The 16,970-nt window shown below is 51.1% G+C and overlaps 1 protein-coding gene across 2 annotated transcripts; it reads right to left on the bottom strand.

Annotated features, from left to right (window-relative positions):
• Positions 1–128: 128 nt before the first annotated feature.
• CCDC124 (coiled-coil domain containing 124) lies at positions 129–12,892 on the bottom strand. Of its 2 annotated transcripts, none has more exons than XM_049877395.1 (5): positions 12,842–12,892; positions 7,319–7,488; positions 1,340–1,529; positions 612–726; positions 129–534 (listed from the first exon to the last, which is right to left on the bottom strand). In XM_049877395.1, the coding sequence occupies exons 2-5, from the start codon at positions 7,475–7,477 to the stop codon at positions 327–329; spliced, it is 672 nt and encodes a 223-aa protein (XP_049733352.1). In that variant the 5' UTR covers positions 7,478–7,488; positions 12,842–12,892; the 3' UTR covers positions 129–326. The 2 variants fall into 2 exon arrangements, with proteins under 2 accessions (XP_049733352.1, XP_049733351.1); XM_049877394.1 differs by lacking the exon at positions 12,842–12,892 and adding an exon at positions 12,571–12,710.
• Between the last annotated feature and the right edge of the window lie 4,078 nt (positions 12,893–16,970).

The raw sequence follows: 16,970 nt of genomic DNA, 5'->3' as shown, positions 1-16,970 counted from the left end.
TCAGTCCCTCCCACTGGTCTACCCTTCCTGCCCCCTCCCACCTGCCTGCTCAACCCGCTCCCTCACCCCTCCCACCCACCTCCCAGCCCCCCACTCCCTCACCAGTTCAAGTCCACACCTGCTCATTGCAGCCAGACCTGCCTTTATTGGGAACCTAGCCCTGGGCCCTGCGTGCGCCTGGGTCGCTCGGAGCAGGGACCCTCTGCAGGAGGAAGGGGCGTGATGCCATGGAGCCCCCGGCCCACAGCGTGTGCCTGGCCTCCCGTCTTCCATGTCCCCCTTGGTGTGGCCAGCCGCAGGCAGCTCCCAGTCCAGGGGTGGGTGCCTCACTTCGGGGCATTGAAGGGCATGACCCGCTGGTTCATGGGGTTGTCGGGCGAGCGCATCCACTCCTTCTTGAGCAGCTGCTTCAGCTGCGACAGCCGCATGTTGGGGTTCTCTAGCTTGAGCCGCGGCAGCTGCGCCTCCTCGAAGGCAGTGAAAGCTGCCCGCATGCGTCGCTCAGGGTGCCGGTCAGGCGCCTCCTCAACCATGCTGTGGGAACATGCGTGTTAGGGGGCCGGAGGGTGCTGGTAGGGTCCAGGGAGCCCCCCCTTACCTGAGCCCATTACCTGAGCACAGCGATGGCGTCCTCCACGGTGCGCGCCTCCACACTGCCCTCTTCCAGCATGCGACGGTTCACATTCTCCTCCAGCGGCACCTCCAGGTGGCTCCGGGCCTTCTCAGCTAGGGGTCCAGAGACAGAGGGACAGATAGATATGCAAGGACCAAGAGATACACAGAAATGTAAAGACAGAAACGTTCACAGAAACAGAGACGCAGAGAGATACGCAGAGATGCAAAGAGACGTATGCAGAGACGGAGAAACAGATGCAGAGATGCAAAGACAGAAATGTATGGAGAGAGAGATACGAAGAGATGAAAAGAAGGAAGACAGAAGGGATGGAGAGGAAGAGGCAAGGAAAGAATGATGAGAAGAGGGGAAACAGACTGTGAGCGGGGAGGCCACCCCAGCAGACCCTGCCCAGGCCCTGCTGACCACCCTTCACCTGGCACACAGGAGGTGCCGACATGTGGCTGCCATCTCTGCCTCTTGGCGCTCCGTTAACACCACCGGGACTGTGGGGTACACAAGCTGAGGATGTTGGGGACACCCCGTGTCATCTGTGCTTTGAGACAGGCCAGCAGGGATGCCTCCCAACCCCCCCACCATGGGGATCTGGGGGCTCTGCTGAGGGCAAGGGAGGGCTCTGGAGTGGGTCAGTCTGGGTCAGGGTCCTGCGGCCACAACCCCTTAGTGATGGAAGGGCAGCTCCCGGTGCCCCTGCCCCGCACCCACCTGGCTCTGGGGCCTCCCGGTGCTGGAGGTCACGGCGTAGCGTTTCTTCGATCTGGGCACGGGTGACCTTGCCGGGCGCAGCCGCCCGTGGGGCCTTGCCACCCTTGAGCTTTGAGTCCTCCTCCTCCAGCAGCCGCTGTGTCTCCTTCTTGCGCTCTAGCTGCTCCAAGCGCCTCTTCTCCTTCTCCTCCTGGGGGTATGGGTGATCATGCTGGGCACCCCCATTGAAGGGGTCTGGGCTCAGGATGGACCTGGGCCCGGCCTGGCCCTAGCCTGCCAGTTGGGGGGTGCCCACCCTGAACAAGTACAGAAGCAGCAGACGGACTTCAGCCAGGGCAGGGGGCTTTAGGAAAAGGGGGACACTAGGCTGAGGCATGAAGGAGGGGAAGGAGCCAGCCAAGAGGGACCAGGTGGAGGGAATGGCAGGTGCAAAGGCCCTGGGGCAGGAACCACCTGGCACGACAGGGGAACAAGGGAGGCTGCTGTGGCTGGAGCTGCATTCAGGTGGTGATGGGAGTGAGGGTGTATAAGGGGGAGCAAGGAGGGGCAAACTTGGAGGGGGAAGGGCATGGAGGGCACCGAGAGGGCTTGGATTGGATCCCAAGGTGATGGGATCCACAGGAGGGTCTGGACCTGTTTGCAGCCAAGGCAAGGGGTCTGGAGCGAGGCAGTCCAAGTGGGAATGACAGGGAGGCCTTGTCCGCGTGTCCCTACCTATGAGTCGTGGGGGCCAGGTCTGCCCTGACCCCTCAGGGAAGCTCTGATAGCACACAGCTGGGCAGCGTGAGGAGACATCTGGCTGGGGGGGGGCGCGGCTCGTCCTGGCTGCTGCCCCCACCACCCCAAAGACAGCACAAGGCTCTGGGTTATTTATGGTACAGCCACAGGTTTAGAATATTCCTCCGTTTCAGGCTGGGCCTGCGTCCCAGCCCTGTGAATCCCCCATCTGTTGCTCTTGCCTGGGAGCTCCTGGGGAGGGGTCCGCACACTCACGTGACATGCCCCTGCATCTCTAGGCAGACCTAAACCAAAAACCAAACCCATTGCCCTCGCATTGACTGACTCGTGGCAACCCCAGGTGTGTCAGAGTAGAACTGAGCTCCATGGGGTATTCTTGGTTGTCACCTCTCAGAAGCGGATCACCAGGCTTTTCTTCCAAGGTGCCTCTGGTTGGGTTTGAACTGCCAACCTTTCAGCTAGTGGTCAAGAACTTAACTGTTTGTGCCACTCAGGGACTCTAATAAAGATTACTCATTGCTGTAAAGTTTATTCTGACTCATAGTGATCCTGTAGGACAGAGCAGAACTGCTTCATAGGGGTTCCAAGGCTATAAAATTTTTTTTTCATAAAAGAAAATTCAGTGATCAACAACCAAATATTACAACAAATTACTATATTTTATTTTTAGATGGATCTTTCATCCAGAGGCATAACTAGAGTATGGTGAGTATGGCAGGTATTGCCCTGGCCCTGGGCGTGTGGTGCCACCGAACAGGTACGTTAACCCAGTAGGGCAAGCCAGGGCTGTTGATCTTTATGAAAGCTGACTGCCACATCTTTCTCCCACGGAGCAGCAGGTAGGTTTGAACAGCCGACCTTTTTGGTTACCAACTGAGTGTTTAACCACTGTGTCACCAGGGCTCCCAATAAAGATTACAGCCAGGAAACCCTATGGGGCTCATTCTACTCTGTAACACATGGGGTCACCATGAGTCAGGTTTGACTCGACAGCACTGTTTGTTGTTTTTTTTTTTTTTTTTTGGTCTCAGGCAGGAGACCCTTTCTGGGCACACAGTAGGACAAGTAAGCTCAGGGGAGTGGGACCAGTGTGGTCCTCTCCCTCCCCTGGCTCCTGGGATGCTGAACACCCCCCCCTCCCGCCCCACCACCACCACCACCAGGGTCAAGGGAACCACGTGCTGAACGAATGAACTAACGAATGGGTGAATGCTGGGAAGCTCCAATCAAAGGAAGGTCATGTACCATGCGGCCACAGCATTTGTTTCTAGAGAGCCAGACCTGACCAGGGTTTTTTGTTCCCAACCCTTCCACGTGACTTCATCTTCCATGTGCAGTTATACTCTGACATTCAGGAAGATTAAAAGAGAAAACAGGAGAGACACTCCCAGTTTCTAAAAGTGAGCAATTAGCCGCTGGCAACATCTGGAGATGGCTGAAAGATGAGTGTACTTGACAGAATATTCCAGAACCATCCGGAATGAGCCTTATGAATAATTGAGCTGGAACTCAGAGAGCCAGCAGTCAGGTGCTCATCGCTGAGCTGCTTAATGGGGAGCGAGCAAAGACGAAACGTTGACCGCTGGATGACCGCCAGGCCAGCCAGGAGAAATCTGGCTGCGGGACAGCGTTTTGTCAAGGACGCAAGCCTCAAGGTGCAGTCTGGGTGAGAAAGGCCTCTGTGTCACGTGTGGGCAGGTGTATCAGTAGGTGCACTGTCTTTGAGTGTTCCGGAGCAAGCATGAGTTTTTTTTTTTTTTTTTCATAAAAACAATATATTTTAATGTAACTCTGAAATAACACATATATTTTAAAAATGGCTGTCACGTGAGGAAAACACAAGGGACCAGGTGTGCTTCAGAGTGGTAGTGGGAACTGTGTGGGGGGGGGCTTTCCTGAGGGGGAGGGAGGATAAGCACGCCAGGAGAAAGTGCACGATGAAGAAGACCCAACGGCAGCCCCACGCAGAACACGGCATGTCTCAGCAAGAGGCGCTGGACACAGAAGGGGATGCCCTGCGTTCATTTATGTGAGCTTCAAGAACAATGTTGATTCGTGGGGTTCAAAGTCAGGAGAGGGGTTGCCTGGGGGGAGGGGTTGTTGCGGAGGGGGTAGGAGGGAGTCCCCGGGGACTAGGAATGTTATAGATCATGGGTTGGCAAAGTAAGGCCCACCACCTGGTTTTGTAAATAAAGTTTTATCAACACAAGCCACATCTATTCGTGCATGTATTGTCTGTGGCTGCTTTTGAGACAAAGGCAGTCGTGGTTTGGGGGTAGAATTCTTGCCTTCCATGTGGGAGACCCAGGTTCGACTCCCACCCAGTGCGCCTCATGGGTGGCCCCACCCATCTGTCAGTGGAGGTTTGTGTGTTGCTGCGTTGCTGAACAGGTTTCGGTGAAGCTTCCGGACTAAAATGGATTAGGAAGAAAGGCGTGGTAATCTCTTTTTGAAAATCAGCCAATGAAAACTCTATGGATCACAATGGACCAACCGCAACCAATTATGGTGGCGGCACAGGACCAGGTAGCATTTCATCCCACTACGTGGGGCTGCTATGAGCTGGGGGCCAACTCAGCAGCTAACAATAACAGCTTTACCTGTTCTTCTGGTGCTGCACAGGTAAACAGACAGATAAATGCTCACTGATCTACACACCTGGAATATGCACACTTTCCTGTCTGTTAGTTGAACCTCTTAACAAGGCAGGACCATGACTTTTGCTTCTGCTCGCCCAGGCCCTCTGTGTAGCCCCATAACCTGGGCTCCTGCTTTCTGGCCTCTCTGTGCCTGAGTTTCTGAACTAGAAGACAAGATGATCCCAGTGCCCAAGACACAGGCCATGGGGACGGCTTCCTCTGTCCTGGGCCACTGCTCCTGGGACCAAAGGTCTCCAGTGTCTCTCTAGCTGGATATCTGATCTTTGGCTTTTGCTTTTCCTTTTGAGTTTTCAACTGCCTGTAGTGTCAAAGAACAGCCCTCATGGCGCAACGCTTCAGCATTCAGTTGCTGACTGAAAGGTTGGCAGTTCAAACCCACTGAGCGGCTCCACAGGAGAAAGGCCTGATGATCCGCTTCCATAGAGATTATAGTCAGTGAGGCAAGAGAGGAAGGAGGGATCAGGAATTGCCTGCACGAACAACTGTCTCCTTTGCCATGAGATCAGAAGAACTGGATGGTGCCCAGCTACCATTAAGTGAATGTTTTGATCAAAGATTCTATAGAAGAATCTTGATCAAAAGGGGGGAAATATGGAACAGAAATGCAAATTCAGACTTTCTGGAGCCACTGAGGCTGAAGGAACCCCCCAAAATGAATAATTTCTTTTATAAGGATCAGCACAAAGCTGGCTCCGATGAAACCCCAAACCAAACCCACTGCCATCAAGTTGATTCCAACTCATAGTGACCCTATAGGGTGGAGGTTAAAGATGTCCCAAATGTCCAACTTTTCCAAACTGCTGCACCACTCCATCATCTCTAACATCAACTACCCCCTCTCCCCTCAGCACTCTCCCTTGCATCTTTGGGTTCCCCAATTCACTACATCTCACAGAACTCACAAACTGTACAAAGGAAATGGCTCATGAGGTTGTGGAGTCTGTTAAGTCCCAAATCTGTGGGTCAAGCATAGGCTTCTCCTGACCCATGTGACTGCAGGGGCTGAAGAACCCAAACCCACAGTTCAGACCATAGGCTGCTGGCTCACAAGGTGGTGGAAGCTGGCAAATTGGGTCAGACAACAGGCTGCCGGCCCAGGGGGCTGTAGAGGCTGGTGAATCCCTGAATCAGCAGGTCAGATAGCGGGCCTCTGGCTCAAGTCCCAAGAACCAGAGGTCAAATGATCACTAACTGGGCTTGTGTGCCCCTTCAGTCTCATTTTTTTTTTTATGGGCCTGTGTAATCTTTGGCTGAAGGGTGAATCTCAGGAGGCACTTACAGAGGTAAAAGGGTGTCCAGGGGCCATAATCTCAGGGTTTCTCCCCAAGTCCGGTCTTTTTTTGTGAGTTAGAACTTTGTTCTACATTTTTCTCCAGCTCTGTCCGGGACCCTCTATTTTGATCCCTGTCAGAGCAGTCAGTGGTGATAGCCGAGCACCATCTAGTTGTACTGGATTCAGTCTGGAGGAAGCCATGGTAGTTGTGGTCTGTTAGTCCTTTGGACTAATCTTTCTCTTGTATCTTTAGTTTTCTTCATTCTCCCTTGCTCTCAAAGGGGTGAAACCAGTGGAGTATCTTATATGGCTCCTCACTGGTTTGGTCATTGGTGTGCCTGGCAGAGTCCCTGGGTGGTGCCAATGGTGAACACACATGGCTGCTAACTGAAAGGTTGGAAGTTTGAGTCCACCCAGAGGCATCATGGAAGAAAGGCCTGGCAATCTACTTCCATAGATTCCCACCTTCTCCACCTGGGGATCCAGAAAACCCTATGGAGCTCACTTCTCTGTAACACATGGGGTCACCATGAGTCAGAATCGACTCCACGGCAATGGGTTTGGCCGTGGTTTGATGTGCCCAACAGGAGTTCTTGGTAGTGCCAAGGGTTAATATGTTTGGCTGCTAACTGAAAGATTGGTGGTTCGAGTCCCCCCAGAGGGGCCTCAGAAGAAAGGCATATGGTGATCCGTTTCTGAGAGATCAGGCACAGAGAACTCTGTGGAGCACAGCTCTGTTCTGACACCCATGGGGCCACCTTGAGTTGGGGTCAACTTGAAGGCACCTGTATGCTGGCACCGGTCTCTCTGGGGATCAGACAGATGGGCCTGCCCTCTTGGAGTTCCCATGTGTTTATAAACAGCTGGAGGAGCCTGCGGACCCAGGACCAGCAAGTTGGAAATTGGACTCTGTGACCTCTGGGCTGCAACATTCTCTGCTGTGGTGGGCTGACCTGTACAATAGCATCCCTGGTCTCAACCCACTTGATGCCAGTAGCACCCCCTCCTCCAGTTGTGACCACCACAAATGTCTTCAGAAATGCGCAGGGTCCCCTGGGGGCAGAATCACCCTGGGTTCTGGCCTGACCCTGGCATTGCAGAGAAGAGAAAGGAGTCCACAGAGCGGTGCTGGCTCCACTCCAGCCACTGGCTGAAAACAGGCCACATCCTCACCACCCAAGGGCCTTTGCACGTGCCTTCTCTTCTGCCTGGAACTCCCTCCCACCCCTGTCCCATATCCAGCGCCCTCTTGCCCTCCGCCAGCCAGGCCCTGGGCGTGTGGTCTGTGGGGCCACGGGTGCCACCCACCTTGCGCTGTTCCTTCCTCATGACGTGTTTGTCCTCATCCCTCCAGTAGGCATCCTCCAGCTCCTTCTGCTTCCTGGCATCAGCTGCCGCCTTGGCCTCCGCCTTCCGCACCCGGGCCGCTGCCGCCTTGGTGTTCTCGCCCTGGAACTTCTTGGGCATCCCTTGGCACGCTGCGGGGATGGGGAGGGAGGGGGGGACATGGTGAGCTGGGGCTGGGGCAGGGCACCTGCTCACAGCATCCGGGGCCTCACCTCTGCTGCCTTCGAGCTGAGACCCTCCGCGGGTCTCAATGGACAGAAAATGAGAACTTCAGACTTAGTCTTCTCTCCCTTGTCTCTCCTTCTCCCCGTGTCTCTATTTTTCTTTCCCTCTCCTTCACTCCCTCCTCTTTTGTCTTCCTTCCATCTCTCTCACTTATTTTATTGTGTTCTTGGCGAAAGTTTACACAGTAAATTAGGTTCCCATTTAACAATTTCTATACATATCATTTGGAGCCCTGGTGGTGCAGTGGTTAAGAGCACAGCAGTTAACTGAAAGGTTGGCAGTTCGAATCCACCAGCTGCTCCTTGAAAACCCTATGGGGCAGTTCTACTCTGTTCTATAGGGTCGGTATGAGCTGGAATCGAACCGATGGCAATGAGTTTGGTTTTTTGGTTTTGGTATACATATTTTTCAGTGACACTGGTTACATTTTTCACAATGTCAACATTCTTATTATTTCCGTTCTGGATGTTCTGTTCCCATTATTCTAGCTTCCCTGACCTCCCCCCCCACCCCCCCACCCCTTACCTTCTCATCTTTGCTTTAAGGTAAATGTTGACCATTTGGTCTCATATAATCTTTTAAAGGAGCATAGTATTCACGGTGATATTATTTATTTTATGAGCCAATCTATTATTCAACTGAAGGGTGACCTCCAGAAGTGGTTACAGTAGAAAGTTTAAAGGGCATCTCAGGGCCATAGTCTTGGGGGTTCATTTAGTCTCTACTAGTCCAGTAGGTCTGGATTTTTTTTAAAGAATTTGAGTTTTGTTCTGCATTTTTCTCCCTTTCTATCTGGAACCATCTATTGTGTCCCTGGTCAAAATGGCTGGTAGTGGAAGGTAGCCACCATCTCCTCTTTTAACTGCTTTGAGATGTATTTTATGTCATAAGAAATTTGCTCCTCCCAAGTACACAATTCAGTGACTTCTTGTAACTTTACCAACTGGTGCAATCATCACCATAAATCACGTCCTGAACATTCTCATCACCCTCGTTTCATTAGCAGTTACTCCCCACCCCTCTCCCCCAGCCCGACAACCTTGAATCTACTTCCTGTCTCTATGGGCTTGCCTGTTCTGGCCAGTTCATATAAACGGAATCACACATCACGCAGTCCTTTGCGTCTGGCTTCTCAGCGAACAGCAAGTTTTCAAGGTTCACCCGTGTTACAGCATGTATCAGTGCTACGTTTCCCCTTACAGGGAGTGATATTCCATCGTATGGATGAACCACAGGTGTTTAATTCAGCAGTTGATGGACAAATGGGTTGTTTCCACCTTCTGGCTGTTGTGAAAAGTATTGCTCTGGACATCCGTGTCTGAGTCTGTGTGTGGCCTGGACTTATTCTTAGGCCCCTCTCGCTCTGCCACCTGTGACGCCTCTATCTCCAGGTCCCACAGACCCGAAGGCAAGTCTTCGTCACCCTGGACCAGCAGCCACCATGAGCTACTTCTGATGGCTGCCCCAGGCTCACTGTGCTGGGAGAGGTGATGACCATAAATGGAAACCTGCCGTCCACGGGCACCTGGTCTGGGCCAGGTCTCTGTTGGGCTCTGGGGAAATGAGACAGACATAAACCCCATCCTGTGGCCGGCCCTACGCCAAGTGGCTTGAGTTCCCCCAAGACCTTAAACAAGGGACTGTAATTACTCTCACTTCAAGGTCATATGGCATGGCAATGGGAGCCTGGGGTCTCACTTCTCAGGTGAAGGGGGAGCCCGTGCCCCTGAGGAATTAAGGGCACTCCCTCCAGAATGCTGAAGTCCAGGATAAGTGACTTCAGGTCTCTGAGCCTCAGTTTTCCTCATCCTGGAACTGGGCAGATGCTCCTCCCTCTGGGTCATCCTCCTCCGGTCCTTATGACCTTTGGACAAACAGGGCCATCCACTGAGAACGAAGGGGAGGCTGCAGAGGGGCAATGCTCATCCAGGACTGCCAGGTGGCTCTCGCCCATTTGTAAGCCCTACTGGAAATCCTGGCTTTTCCTGTTTGCAGCGGGTGCCTGTGCAGGCTTAGGGTTTCACATGCAGCGTCTTAGTTCATTCTCACAACCCAGAGGTCTGAGCACGAGCGGGAGCTGGCTGTGTGTGTAGGGGAAGCATTCCCGGCAGAGGGCACAGCACGTGCAAAGACCCTGTGGCGGGAACTCAGCCGCCTGCTGGGGGAACAGCAGCATGTCGGCCACTGAGGCAGGAGTGGGTGCGCATGGGGAGGGGAGCAGGGGCTGACAGCACAGGCTCTTGTGGGTGGAGGAAGGGCACGGATTTTATCCTGAGAGCAACAGGGAGCAGAAACAGCTTCAAGCAAGGCATGGATATGTTCCGATTTAGGTGGTTCCAAACCCCCTCCCTTAAACGCTCAACTAACCTACAGTTTGGCAGTTTGAGCCCACCCAGAGATGCCTCGGAAGACAGGGCTGGCTATCTGCTTCCAAAAGGTGACAGCCTTTAAAACCCTATAGAGCAATTCTACTCTGACATACATGAGGTCGCCGTGAGTCAGAATCGACTCAACAGCAACTGGTTTGGTTTTGGTTTAAGCCTCCTCCATGGGTGGTGCAAATGGTTAATGTGATCAGCCATTAACTGAAAAGCTGGAGGTTTGAGTTCACCCAGAGGTGCCTAAGAAGAAAGACCTGGCAATCCATGTCTGAAAAAACCAGCCACTGAAAACCCTATAGAGCTCAGTTCTACCCTGACACACACAGGGTTGCCATGAGTTGCAGTTATCTGGACAGCAACTGGTAAGCCCGTTCCAGCTGCTGTATGCCCCAGATCCCCGTGCAGGCACATGAGGGGTGGGGGGTGGGGGCACAAACACTGACGAATCATGATGGTGCTGGGGGTAGAGCTGGAGTTCTGGAGTCAGACAGGACTTGGCTACGCAGTAATAACCAAGATAAGGGCTGACGTTCTGTGCCAGGTACACATTAAACCGTTTCATTCCCCCCGTAGCACCGAAACAGGTACTTTTACTCCCGTTTTACAGATAAGGAGCCTAACTGGCATGCCCAGAGCCATATGCTGGTTAATGGAGGGGCCAAGGTTTGAACCCAGGTCCAGGCTGCTGGGTCCCAACACCATGCTCCTAACCAGGGTCCCATCTGGCTTCTTAGGGAGCATCGAGGCAGACTGGTGCTCTGAAACCACTGCTGCTCCTGACTTCATGTGGAGGAGTGGCCCCCACTCCACAGTTCAGGCTGAGACTGGGGAGAGAGCTCAACAGGCAGCAAAGGCAGCAATGGGGGAGGTCAGTGTGGATCCAGGAGACTCGGGTTTGAGCTCTGGCTCCGCAGTTGTGGCCAAGGTGCTTCTCAAGCCTCAGTTTTCTTATCTGAGATGGGGGTGTAATTCTAGTCCTTCCCCTCACAGGGTGCAAAGGCTGCTACAAAGGCCAAGATACACCAGCCCAATTCCGTACTGCTCCCAGCTACTCCCTGGCCCCCTGAACCAAGTGCTCATTACTAAGCACCTATGATGTACCTGACAGAAAACCCCTGGCCCCCTCCTCTCCCTCTCTTTTCCCTTCACTCATTCAAAGGTAGCCACACCAGCCTCCTTCAAACACACCAAGCAGGGCAGTGCTGCACCATCTGCTTGGATACTTTTTGCTCCCCTTTTTATCCAGTTAGGAGTCCCTGGGTGGCACAACTGATAAAGCACTTGGCCACTAACTGAAAGGTGGTGGTTTGAACCCACCCAGAGGTGACTGGGAAGAAAGGCTGGTGATCTGCTTCCAAAAGGTCATAGCCTTGAAAACCCTGTGAAGCAACTCTACACTGACACACATGGGGTCTCCATGAGTTGGAAACTGACTGAGGGCGATTTTTTTTTTTTTTAATCTCATTAACTCCTATTTAAGCATCAGGAACCAGCTCAGGTGTCACCATCTCCAGGAAGCCTTCTAAGAACCGCCCCCCACCCCTCTTCCAGACCACAAACTTCCCTGAGGCACCTACACAGTTTGCTCTTTTATGCTCATTTATACAATTATTTAACAAATGTCTGGCTTCCACCAGGCTGTGAGCTCTGTGAGGGCAGGGCCAGGGCTGCCTTTTCACAGCCATGTCCTGAGCCCTGCAGAACAGGAGCTCAGTCAACATTTTGAGCAAAACAATAAAGCTTCCGTTTCCAGGGTTTTCTCAGTATTTAAAACTTCACACACTCTGTGTTGTGTTCAAACTCGACTCCTCCCTGCTCTTCCTACTCCCCTCCTTCTCCAGCCTCAGAGTCTTTGCTCATGTTGGGCTCTCACCTTATATACCCTCCCTACCCCCTCCTCCTGTGAAAACCCTACCAGCCCTGGAAGACACTGCCCCACTGGCCAAGCTCCCCAATGCCATTCCCAAGGCTGAAAGGTGTTCGACCCCCCTCTTCTTGCTGGGACACACTCACCCTTTCCTTTTAGTATGGCAAACACAACACACACACCACACTTTTTCATTCAACAAACATGTACTGAGCACCTATGTGTGGGACACTGGGGAAAGAGATGGCTCAGATGGGCTTCTGCCTGCCTGAGACACCTGGGCAAGTGGGGAGATAGGCAGGTAAGGGAAGAGGAGTTACAACTGGTTGAAGCTGTGATGGGGCGGAGGGGGGTTTCTGACCCAGCCTGAGGGATCAAAGGGCTTCCTGGAGGAGCCATCTGAGAAGAGGAAGGCTAGGAAAAAGAGTGAATTTGTATTCCAGTGTGATGGAAGGCAAGAACTCAGGAGGTCCAGATGTGCAGGTCAGACAGCCTCCGGGGCTGGTGAGGAGTGGACTCGGGAAAAACCAGGGAGTGGCCCAGGCTGGGCCAGGGGACATTTAGGGGGAAAATCACGACCCGTCCAGGTGACTGACTGAATGTGGAGGTAAGAGAGAACAGAGGATGAAGCTCAACGGCGTCTCTTCCAAGAAGCCCTCCCGCCTATCCCGGCTGGGCTCCCCCAGCCCCTCCTGCTACCCAGCCCTAACCCCAATGCAACAGGCTGGGGTCGTCCCTACCCAGCTTCGTCCCTCCCAGGCTGGGAGCTGCTTGGGGGTGGGGTCAGGGCCAGGCGGCCTCGAACACCACGCTGCCCCTCTGGGCCTCAGTCGCCGGCTCCTGGAAATGGGCACGGCCGCCGCGGGGGCAATCGGAACTGAACGTTGGAAGTACCCCCATCTCCAATCACCCCTTCTCCAGCCCCACGGGGAAGGGGGTTCCGAAGCTGAGCCGCCGTCGCGGGCCCGCCCCCCTGCCCCGCGCCTCCGCCAGCACCACGGCCGCTCCTACCTCCTTCTCCCAGCTCCGGCCCGGTCGCGTCTCCGTTACGTCACCACGGAGCCAACGCGCCGAGCTCCCGGCGGCGCGCGGCGCGCCCTGATGACTTTTCGGCGCCGTTGCCATCTTGGTCAAGGAAAAGCGCACCAGGCCTCAGGTCGAAGCTAAAGTCATCATCTATTTCTTTTTTCTATTCAATAAGCGGATATTTTATAAATTATCAGCCTCGACGCTCACTTCAGATATTGATGAGCCAGAAGGGGCAAACAGGGGCTAGAGACTACAGCAATGCCCTTACAAAGATGGCGGTTGCCCGAATAAAATATGGCAGCCGCGACTTCACACTTGCTCTGGCAGTGTCGGCCAGGAGTTGCCTGGCCGCCACGGCGCGCCAGAGCCCGCAATCCGCGCCGGGAGGCAGACCTGGATGCACTGAAGCAAGCTTCTGAATAGAGGGGCGTCCCAAGAGCCCTTCACGATCGCATTGCGCTTTGAAAGGCTTACCCAGTCCCACGGCGCTGGGGGGAGAAGGGGAGGGAAAGCGGTGAAAAAATGAACACCTTCTTGCTCTGTGTACGTGGGGAAACTGAGGCTCAGAGCGGCAAGGAATTGAATTTAGTCAAAATCTAACCACAGTGGCTCAATTCCTCGTTTTTTGCTCCTGTCAGTCCCTGCACTTGAATTGCTCTCCTCACCTTCACTTGATTGCAATATTATTTATTAGGTTTGAGGCGCCAATTCGTCCTAGGTACCTATACTTAAGGTTTTTTTTTGCAATTACTGAGCCTCAGTGTCACACCTGTAAAAATGAGGGTGCTAGAGAGGATGGTTACACTGGGCCTGGCTATGGGGAAGGAGAGAGGGCACAGATTTCAACCCACCCAGTGGCACCTCAGAAGAAAGTCCTGGCAGTCTGCTTCCATAAAGATTATAGTCAAGAAAACCGTATGAAGCAGTTCTACTTTGTAACACATGGAATCGTCATGAGTCAAATTTGATTGGAAGGCAACGGTTTTTGTTTTAACCTCAAAGTCCATTCTCTAAAAGGCAGTCCCATGGCTGCACTGTTGGAACCTGTATCAGCTCATATACCTCCTGTACTCCAAAGTCTCCCATGGCTCCCCGCGGTCCTGCAAGACTCCTCCCACCTCCCCACCTCATGGCCCTTCTCATCCATTTTCCCTCTCATCTCCAGCCACGCCAGTCTCCTTTCTCCAAACTGCCAACTATGGTTCTGCCTCAGGGCCTTTGCTCCTGCAGTTGCCTTTGCAAGAATGCTCTGCCCCTGGCCTTTCCCATAACCAGCACTCTCACCTCCTTCAGGCCTTGGTCAAATGTCCCTTCCTCAAAAACAATACCATTTACATTAGTCCCTAAAAAAGTAAAATAATAAATCTAACCAGGGACCTAAAAGACCTACACAAAGAAAACTACAAAACACTACTGTAAGAAGCCAAAAAAGACCTACATAAACGGAAAAACATACCATGCTCATGGATAGGAAGACTCAACGTTGTGAAAATGTCTATTCTACCCAACGTGATGTACAGATATAATGCAATCTCAGTCCAAATATCAACAACATTCTCTTATGAGATGGAAAACTAATCACCAATTTTATATAGAAAGGAAAGAGGCCCTGAATAAACAAAGTATTTTTGAAGAAAAAGAATAAAGTAGGAGGCCTCACACTACCTGATCTCAGAACCTACTGTACAGCCATGGTTGTCAAAACAGCCTGGTACTGGTATAATGACAGACACATAGACCAATGGAACAGAATAAAAAGTGCAGATGAAAATCCACCCACCTATGGTCAGCTGATTTTTGACAAAAGACCAAAGCCCATTAGATGGGGGAAAGACAGTCTTTTTAACAAACGGTCCTGGCAAAAGTGGACGCCCATCTGTAAAAAAAAAAACGAACAGGAGCCATACCTCACACCATACACAAAAACTAACTCACAATGGATCACAGACCTAAATATAAGACCTAAAATGATAAAAATCACGGAAGAAAAAGTAGGAACAACACTAGAGGCCCTAATACATGGCATAAATACAACACAAACCATTATGAACGATGCACAAACACCAGAAGATAAACTAGATAACTGGGAACTCCTAAAAATTAAACACTTAGGCTCATCAAAAGACTTAACCAAAAGAGTAAAAAAAGAACCTACAGACAGGGGGAAAAAATGGCTATGACAAGGGTCTGATCTCTAAAATCTATAAAATACTCCAATACCTCAACAACAAAAAGACAACCCAATTTAAAAATGGACAAAGGATACAAACAGATACTTCACCAAAGAAGACATTCGGGTGACTAACAGACACCTGAGGAAATGCTGCAATAATAGAGAAATGCAAATCAAAACTACAATGAGATACCATCTCAACCCCAACGTTGCTGGGACAAATCAAAAACACAGAAAATAACAAATGTTGGGGAGGTTGCAAGGAGATTGGAACTCTTATGCATTGCTGGTGGGAATGTAAAATGGTACAACTACTATGGCAAACGATACAGTGCCTCCTTCAAAAGCTGGAAATAGAAGTACCATATGATCCAGCAATCTCACTCCTAGGCACATTTCCTAGAGAAATAAGAGCCATCACACAAATAGACATATGGACACCAATGTTCATTGCAGCATTATTCGCAATAGCAAAAATATGGAAACACTTAAGTGCCCATCAACAGATAAATGGATAAACTATGGTACATACACACAATGGAATACTATGCAATGATAAAGGACAATAATGAATCTGTGAAACATCTCATAGCATGGATGAATCTGAAGGGCATTATGCTGAATGAATTAAGTCAATCACAAAAGGACAAATACTATATGAGGCCATTATTATAAAAACTCATGAAAAGGTTTACCCACAGAGAGAAACAACCTTTGATGATTATGAGGGAGGGGAGGGGTTGGTAGGGAAAAATACTAACTAGATAGTAGATGGAGCCCTGGTGGCATAGTGGTTAAGAGCTCAGATTCTAACCAAAATGTTGGCAGTTCAAATCCACCCAGCTACTCCTTGGAAATCCTATAGGCCAGTTCTACTCTGTCCTACAGGGTCGCTATGAGTCGGAACCAACTCAGTAGCACCTAACAACAACAGATAGTAGCTCAGTGGTAACTTTGGTGAAGGGTAAGACAGTACACAGTACTGGGGAAGTCAGTAGTACAAGTTGACCAAGGCGAAGTTATAGAAGCTTCACAGACACATTCAAACTTCTTGAGGGACTGAGTAACTGAGCTGAGGGCCGGCGGCCATGATCTTGGGGGACATCTAGCTCAATTGGCATAACATAGTTTATAAACAAAATGTTCTCTATCTGACTGTGGTGAATAATGTCTGAGGTCTTAAAAGCCTTCAAGTGGCCATCTAAGATACATCTACTGGTCCCATTCTAGCTAGAGCAAAGGAGAATGAAGAAAACCAAAGACACAAGTGGAAGATTAGTCCAAAGAACTAATGGACCACAACTACCACAGTCTCCACCAGACTGAGCCCAGAACGACTAGATGGTGCCCAGCTACCACCAGTGACTACTATGACAGGGATTACAATAGAGAGTCCCAACAGTGCAGGGAGAAAAATGTGGAACAAACTTCAAATTCACACACACACAACAAAAGATCAGACTTGCGGGTCTGGCAGAGACTGGAGAAACCCCAAGAGTATGGCCCCTGGACACTCTTTTAACTCAGTACTGAAGTCACTCCCAAGGTTTACTCTTCAGTGAAAGATGAGACAAGTCTATGGGGCCAACTGTAACCCACATGAGGAACACGCTTTGTAATTCAATCGTGTAAAGGAGACTAAATGGGCATACCAGCCCAAAAGCAAGGATGAGAGGTCAGGAAGGGACAGGAAAACTGGAGAATGGAAACAGGGTGGAGAAGGGGAGAGTGTTGACACATCATGGGATTGGCAACCAATGTCACAAAACAATTTGTGTATTAATTGTTTAATTAGAAACTACTTTGCTCTGTAAACATTCACCTAAAGCATAATTTTAAAAAAAGAAAGAAAAGGTTTAAACAGAAAAAAACAATCTTTGATGGTTACAAGGGAGATGAAGGATGGGAGTGGAAAATCAATAGATAGTAGGCAAGTGT

The sequence above is a fragment of the Elephas maximus genome, chromosome 3 (assembly GCF_024166365.1).
Source record: "Elephas maximus indicus isolate mEleMax1 chromosome 3, mEleMax1 primary haplotype, whole genome shotgun sequence".
NCBI classification, from domain to species: domain Eukaryota; kingdom Metazoa; phylum Chordata; class Mammalia; order Proboscidea; family Elephantidae; genus Elephas; species Elephas maximus.
This window is presented reverse-complemented; position numbering and strand designations above follow the sequence as displayed.